General features: G+C 41.7%; 1 protein-coding gene across 1 annotated transcript; it reads left to right on the forward strand.

Moving 5' to 3' along the window:
* Positions 1 to 516: 516 nt before the first annotated feature.
* Positions 517 to 6,482, forward strand: fbxo5 (F-box protein 5). The gene is made up of 6 exons (XM_049600126.1): positions 517 to 651; positions 1,398 to 2,062; positions 2,531 to 2,701; positions 2,996 to 3,086; positions 3,210 to 3,449; positions 5,693 to 6,482. Exons 2-6 carry the CDS (start codon positions 1,422 to 1,424, stop codon positions 5,951 to 5,953), a joined length of 1,404 nt encoding a protein of 467 aa, XP_049456083.1. The 5' UTR covers positions 517 to 651; positions 1,398 to 1,421; the 3' UTR covers positions 5,954 to 6,482.
* The last annotated feature ends 1,549 nt before the right edge of the window (positions 6,483 to 8,031 follow it).

Raw genomic sequence — 8,031 nt, forward strand, 5'->3', positions numbered from 1 at the left:
TTCTTCTTCAGTTGATCCACTAAGGCCATATTAATATGGACTGGTTGCCTCCAGGGGTGGGGGTAATTGTTGTGTGTTATTGTGTTTGTTACCTACGTTAAAACAATAAAAAAGTTGATAAGAAAAAAACTACAGTATATTATTATTTTTTTATTCACAAATGCAGATGCATGTGTATTATTGTTTTTTTTATGTCTCTCTTTTTAGAAGGTTTATCGGTTTTTGTTTGCTTCTCCAGTTACCGTGTCCCGTTTTACAGTCTGTCGTATTTCATTGTATATTGTAAATGAGTAAAATGAAATAAAATAAAAAAGAAATTTAAAAAAAAGTCCCTGTTGTGTTGCATCCTTTCCCCTCCGTGTTTCACATCGGACCGAAATACCAGTGGGACCACGTAGGCTGCGCGTTGACATCACCAACATCTTGGAATCTCATCTTCCATTGGTCGAAGCTTTAAAGGGACAACACCAGCTTCGCTCTGATTGGTTAGCGCCTTTTGTGCACGGATTTCAAATAGTGGCAGCAACTGGCGGACATTGAGTGGAGGAGCTTTTAATGTGAGTAGAGCAGGAGTCAGCCGAGAGTCAGCTCAGCGGAGAAAAGGAGGGAAGCAAGAGTCTGCTTTGGATAACGAAATTAACGGACTCTAAGGTAAGAAGCCTCACTTAATAACTTACAGCCTTGCTAATGCTAATGCTAATTTACAAGTATTGCGATGTTTTAGCTAGCAGGAGTACTAACGTTATGTTAACTTAGCTGGGTTAGGTAGTAGGTCAGTGGGCTTGGGGGTTTAATGTTAACTACCTTAACAATACCAACCAAAACTATGCTGCATTTCAGAGTATATTTAAGACGTATTCTGTTTGTCAGGTGAATTACATAAGAATTAACTATGTAAATTACCTAGCCTCTTAGTTACAAGCTACTTCACACACACCCACTGTAACGTTAAGCGCGTAAATTTAGGTTAGTGATTAGTTAGTTTAGGTCATTTAATACGTTACATGTATCCCCTAATGTGCAACAGATCACATCCCCATAGGTATATTATAAAATCACCCACTAATTTAACATATGCGTTTTGAGACTGCAAACCAAAGTCCCGAGCATTTGCACGTCACTGCTGCGTTTCCGCCAAATCTAGATACGTCGCGCCAAAATAAATATGCAAAATGTTTGGCACAGGAGATTCCAACTATATTTAGAGTTTATGTTAACAGCTTAATAGCAACTTAGTCATGTGTCATTTCTGCCTTTCATGTCAGGAAACGTAGTTATCATACATTAGTGGGGACGTTAGCTGACTTGGCTTGCATGTGAGAAGCTATGCTGCATGGCAGGATTTGCAGTGACGAGATTAAAATCTTACAATCTCCTGATTTCTTTTCTTTATCCAGAATTCAACACACTGCACAGTTTGTATGTTTCCCTGTGAGAAAGCCATCATGAAATGCCCTCGCTACGAGGCTACCAAGGCCAGCAACATGGAGAAAGGCTATGCCGCCGCCGCTGCTGCTGCAGAGTCCAGGGTGCATCACCTCAAAGCCTCCCCAGTGAAGGAGCCCGTCCCCATCAAACCTCAGTGTCCACCTGCAGAGGTGACCACAGTGTTGTTCTCTCTCAACAACAACACCAAAACAGTCCATGGCAAGGAAAACAGCACCCGCAGGGAGCATGACAGGACTCTAGATGAAAGGCTTGAGGACAGTGGTTATCTGTCTCTGCACAATAGTCAGATTGATGATCATCATGTGGATGAAGAGGATGACCACATCCAGGAAAAGCCCACAGCAACCCTACTGCCATCTGCGGCTGCCACACATCAAGAAAGGACATTATCACCTAGGAAGTCCCCCTCTAAATGTCAGGGGAGGTTACGCTCTAGCAATGCAGTGTCTGTGGTGGCAGCCTCTACCCCTGTGCATCATCACAAGACGAGAACAGCAGCATACTCGCTGTCATCCACCCCGTCCGACCATCACAGCGACCCCAACCTGCCTATACTGAAATTCCAGCAGGCTGTGTGTGATGAGCTTGCCAAGAGCTACCAGAAGAATAAGAGGTAGGACTACATTCTCATATTGTGACTTTAAAGCTGACAATAAAAGTTTTACTTACTGCTGTTGTAAAATTGTTGCACACATACACACAATAATTGTACACCCAAGAAGGTACCAGTTCTCAGACAGTCTCTGGCCTGCAGGATATCTCACCAATATCAGAATTGTAAAAGGGAGTGGGAATTAGTCTTTCAGACTTTTCCACCATCGTCTGATATTCAGTGAAACCATATTAAGGGTCACGACAGAAAACTTAACCATAAACCTCTCCTGTTCTGCTTGTAAAATGTTAACAAATCCTATTAGATTCAACACTGGCAGAAATTTGGGGGTTTCATTTCACCTAGAAACTCTCGGGGTGTGTAACTCAAGTTTGGTTTCTTGTTTCAGTTGCTAGTGACAAATTAAGACTTGTGTGACCATAAAATGACAACCAATAAATGGTTAACAATTGATTTCCTGTGTCTCAGGTATGACTGGAGCATCGTTACAAAGTTAGCAGAGGATCATCTCTTGGATCGGGTGATCGGAGGTCAGATGGGCCTGGAATACGTCGACATGTTCTCTAGTCTTCTGTCCAGGAATATGAGAAGCATCCTGACCAACATCCTGGCCCTGCTGGGAGACATGGATCTCATCAGGTAAATTAAAAATGCTTCTGCGTGCAATTTTAATTGTGTTTCAAGGGCGTTAAAGGTGGCAAGTTGTTTTTTTATCAGTCCAACCAAACCAACTAGCAACAGCCGTGACAGCAATGAAACTACTTTGTCTCTCCTCTTAGACTGTTCGTAAAAACTAAAACTGTGTATGGAAGTTAAAGTTTACAGAGAACGTTAGTAAAGATAATTGGCATTGTCTGTAATTCTACTTTCTCTTCTTAGTTACTACATTTTTCTCATCTAAATTCATCATGTATTCACTTTCTCGCCTCACAGCTGTAAGAAAGTGAGCAAGACATGGAGGAAGATCATCTGTGAGGACACAGCAGCTCTGAGCAGGTGTCAAAGAGCTGAGCAGACACTCAGGGTGAGGAAACACATACAAACCCAAACTCACTCAAAACAAACACAAGCTGAGTTGTGGAAGTACCTGATATGCAGGCTTACATAGTTTCTTCATGTTCTAATATGTGTTGCCTTATTATTTTAGGAGTCGAGAAGCTCTCTGAGACAAAGGAGCTGTGGTCTGACACGAGATGTAGCTGTGTCCAGAGTGGTGCTGTCCTGCATGCAGACCCTGGCCACCTCAAGCACTCCTTCGTCTTCCTCTTCCTCTTCCTCTTCCTCTTCCTTGTCCACCCCGGGCTGCAGGGTCAACAGACGGACAACTCCCGCTCAAAAGAGCAGCACACGGAACACTCAGTGCACACGCTTCAATGAATACATGCAGGTGAGCGTTTGTGTATAAAGTATTTTAGTTATTGACTATTTAACCATTTAATGCTGGTGGGAAAGGTGAAAAATGCAGCAAAAACAGTCCATTACAATTTCCCAAAGCTAAAGGTGATGTCAGCAAACGACTTGTTCTGTCCAGAAGTTTACTGGATTAAGAAAAAGCAGCATATTTTCACGTTTGATAGCATAGAACTATTAATTTTTTGAGCAATAGTTAATGAATGGCTCTTAAGGGGATACTTAACCTGCAAAGCGACTACTCATATATCAGTTACTCACTGCATGTTGCAGTTACAAACTTTGTTTTGTTTGCGTGCCTCTATGGTGAACAAAGAACCTCAAAAAAGGTAAACAGTCTGGATGAATCAAAGTCATTGGGGACCAGATTTAACAGCAAAAATATACCAAAATATTAATTTACAATCTCTCACACAATTCGTGCAGTGTAACCCAAGCTTGATTTATCCAGTTGTATACTCAGTACTTCCCAAAGAGGTGCACTTTTACTAACACGTTACAACATAAAACACTTCCGCCTACAAGTAATGTGTCCTGAATGTGCCTAGAATCTGGCTTGAGCAGTGTCCAAACAGGGTGTCTGCAGATCCTTAGTCATTTTACTTCATATCTGCACTTACCTTTTTGCAAAATCTAGATCAACTTAACTCACGCTAATAATCATTTTCCTACGTAACACTTACCTCTGCACAAGGCCACATATATGCTACTTGCCTGCGATGTTTAAGTAACGTGATTTGTTCAAAAAGCGGTCCGAGATTTGGTTAAAAGGTGTCTTGAAAGGGTCTTAAAAGGCATTAAATTTAACTGTCTGATTCCTGTAGACACCCTGTCAAATGTGTGTGCGTGCCATGGCACACTACTCAGCCATGCATCACACTGCTTGTGCTGCTACGAGTTTTGAACAGTAATGTTTTAGCAAAAATACATGTGTTTGGGAAGTACTGAGGGTACAACTGGATAAGTAAGACTCACATTATACTGCAGATGTTGTGTTAGGGCTCATTTATGCTCAACGTTAAATATGGATCCGGATACGGACGGAGCCTTCTGTCCGTGCTCTGCGTTCATTTTGTCCGTATTTCTGCACGTTTCCATAAAGCTTACGGATACGGGCCAAACGGAGCAGTACCACCGGGAACCGTGGGGGCAGTGTTGCTGTCCCTACCCGATACGTAGCTCAAGTGAGACACGAAGAAGAAATAGCAATTCAGTTTCTCTCATCAGCAGTACTAGACAAAAGAATTCTTTGTCCTCCAGTCGCGATTTAATGGCCTCACCGACCACCTCCTACAACACTGCCTCTGTTTTTGTCTTTTATGCAAGAGGTACGTTATCGGTATCTCCTCCACAGTCGCCATGTTTGTTTTTGAGTTTGTTGTTGTCATAAACTTTTGACGCTGGGCTGCCTCCTGGTGGATATATTGGTTAACATCCATGCCAACGTAAAAGACGCGTGGAAGTATGTGGGCAGTGACGGTAACATCGTTTGAAACGGGCGTATACATTTTCGTACGTAAAGGGAGCATAAATGAGCCCTTAGAGTTTGAAAACAGATGTTTCAATATAGTTTTGTCGTTAAATGTGGGCTCCTTTACTTACATTCATTAAGAATGTTCGCCTTTGTTTTTTGGATTCGCCCTTTACTTTGGTAGCTTGTTTAAAAAAAAAAAGTATTCTTCGAATTCAGGATACAACATGGATAATAACTTCTTTACAAATGATCATTTTGCAGTTGAAGTATTCCTTTTGAAATTGCTGACTGATTGTTGCAGCATGTAGTATATAAGAGGTGTCACACTGCTAACAGAAGCTGTTGCGCATTATTACTCATACTCATACTTATATCGTTTATGAGATATGAGACTGTGTCACCTTAGATTTTGGATATCATTTTAAATGCTGCATTACAGTGAAGTACCGGACTTTTCTATTTGTTTGAGAGGATCAGAAATATTGTCATGTTCGAATTTGTCTTCCAGTCCTAGCATTGATAAAACACTTTTGAGGAGATTTCAAAACACAAAGATATATATTGTGATCAAGATATAGCCGAAAACTATCGTGATATAACTTTCAGGACATATCGCCCAGCCCTGACTCATACATACAATGATGAGGACGTCAGGTTCACCCAGTGAAAAATGAATTACTGTGATGTGTTTCATTCTTCTGACTCCAGCTCTAACAAACCTGCATGTGTTCTGTTCTTCCATCCAGGCCGCCAGCTGTCTGAAGCAGCACGAGTCTCTGCGTCCCTGCAAGCGCTGCGGCTCGCCAGCAAAACATTTGGCCGAGGTTCAGAGGGCCACGTGCACGCGCCCCAGCTGTCTGTTTGACTTCTGCACCCACTGCCAGGAGGCTTTCCACGGCTCGACCCCCTGCAGAGTGCTGCAGCCCCGTCCTCATTTCACCACCCCCAGGACGACCCCGATTATACCAGGTAGCGCTCGCAGCAAGAGGAACATCAGGCGCCTGTGATGGAGCTTTGTTGAGGTTTTATCCACTGACTGTTTTAACTGGGTGGGTCACATCTCTCTGGACTCTCAGCCGCTGGCTCCCTCAAGAGCTCGGACAGCTGGGAATGTTTTTACTCTGGTTCGGGCTGGAGTGGTTTCTGTATGTGCACTGTGGCAGTTAACCTTTGACACATGCAGAACTCTCGACTGAATCAACTTACTGAAGCACTTGTTACAACACTGCTGGGACAATCAACCAGGAAGTGTCGTCTGGCTGAAACTGTTGTCGTCTGTGAGCGACAAACACATTTGATGCCAAAAAAGAAAAGAAATGCAGACTGATTTGCTTTAAATTGTGCAGTTTTATTATGTTTTAAAATGAAATGGATGTAAATATATTGTATTGTCATTTTTAAATAGTTTTCTAAGTGTTTTAAATAAATGTTGATTCTCAAGAGGTCTTTAAATGTTGATATTTACTGTATTTTGTACATCCTGTGAATAGATGTTTCATAAAACTTATCCTGTGTTTTGTGGTTCTTTGATGCCAGATTTATCTCAGAGCTGACTGCAGACTCCACCAAGATATGTAAATGCCAACAATTTTTAACTTGGATAAAATATTTCAGAATATCCTATTTTAAAGTCGATATGAACGTAAAGAATTTGCTGCCTCAAGTGCTCTCAGACATCAGGGAGTCACTTTTAAGAAACAAGGAGCAACTTGTTCCTTAGTATATGAAGTAATTTGTTATTTCACCATTTCAACTTCAAGGGAAACATTTTTCTCCACTGACTGGATGCACTTCTGCTAACTTTAACACTGGAAATGCAGTGATCAGAATTTGAAATGCATTAATTTCTTTTGCACACTGCTATTATAAAGAAAGCTCATCCATACCCATTGGTAGCTTTGTCACCTTCTACTTATGCCAATCCTCAATGCCTATGTGCAGTTTCACATAGATTGACCAGGTCAGTGAGTAGAAAAACGTGGGACAGACAGAATGACTGACTGACAGAATACAAACATTGGTCCACAGGGGGAGCCACAGCGATCGGTCGCATTTCAGCCATTTTGAAGCATTTTTCTGTTGTTATAGCGCCACCCAGTTGCCAATTAGAGTTAAATTTCTCCAGTCACCTTGAGGCGTCCTGTTCTACATATCTACCAAGTTTAGTAAAAATCCATATGGCGGTTAGGCCTAGATAAGAAATGAGCTCTCTAGCGCCCCCATTTTGTTTGATGGGGTCAATAATGGAGGGGTCCCCTCAGATTATGTGTGGTCATATGCCTACAAAGTTGCGTGGTGATGGGTGAAACCCTTGAGATGTTATACACCTTTATGTGATGAGCCACGCCCTCCGCAATATTCATTGCCTTATAGAAGCTCAGTTTTAGTAAGTTTTCCAACTTTTGCCAAGAAGGAACTTTAGATATTGGTCCCTAGATTATGTTCACCCAGTTTCATGCAGATCGCTCAAACTTCCTAGGAAGAGATCCATTTGAAGTGTTTTTCAAAAAATTCAAAATGGCGGAAAATCTATATTATTGGAAGTTATGGGTTCTTGAGGCAAATGTGTTCCTCATGAGGAGAGGCATCTCTTTGCAATTTCAATCGGTTGCTATGGCGCCCACCTTTGGCCAATTGATGTAATATTGCTTCATTGGCATCCTCCCATGACCCTCTACCACTGTGCCAAATTTCACATGGATTGAGCAAGTCAGTGAGGAGAAAAACATGGAACAGACACACACACACACACACACAGAGTTTTCATCATTATATAGCAAGATAAGATGTGGTTTAGTTTTCAGTCTTGTTCCTAATGAGGAGAAAAGTGTTTCTTCTGCGTGGGAAAACGCATAGGCCTAGGTAAAAATCATCTTTGTCTTTAATCTGCATGAAGTCACATGTAAAGGGACACATCTGGTCACCTGATGTTTGATAAAACTGGTTCTCAACCAGGGATCCCTGAGGAAGTTCCTGAGAAAAATGGGGTAATAGTTTAACTGATCATTGGTTTTAGTTTCTCCATGTTTATCTCCTCAACTGTGGTTAACAACTTTAGACTTGTGGTCTTACTCATCATATAAAA

The sequence above is a fragment of the Epinephelus fuscoguttatus genome, linkage group LG16, assembly GCF_011397635.1.
Source record: "Epinephelus fuscoguttatus linkage group LG16, E.fuscoguttatus.final_Chr_v1".
Classification (NCBI taxonomy): domain Eukaryota; kingdom Metazoa; phylum Chordata; class Actinopteri; order Perciformes; family Serranidae; genus Epinephelus; species Epinephelus fuscoguttatus.

What these genes read in the sequence shown, in the direction of transcription:
- fbxo5 (XM_049600126.1), top strand. Translation starts at nt 1,422, where the DNA reads ATGTTTCCCTGTGAGAAAGCCATCATGAAATGCCCTCGCTACGAGGCT. An exon ending in GGAGACATGGATCTCATCAG is followed by an intron (nt 2,702 to 2,995) that starts GTAAATTAAAAA and finishes CTCGCCTCACAG; the next exon opens with CTGTAAGAAAGTGAGCAAGA. An exon ending in GCTTCAATGAATACATGCAG is followed by an intron (nt 3,450 to 5,692) that starts GTGAGCGTTTGT and finishes TCTTCCATCCAG; the next exon opens with GCCGCCAGCTGTCTGAAGCA.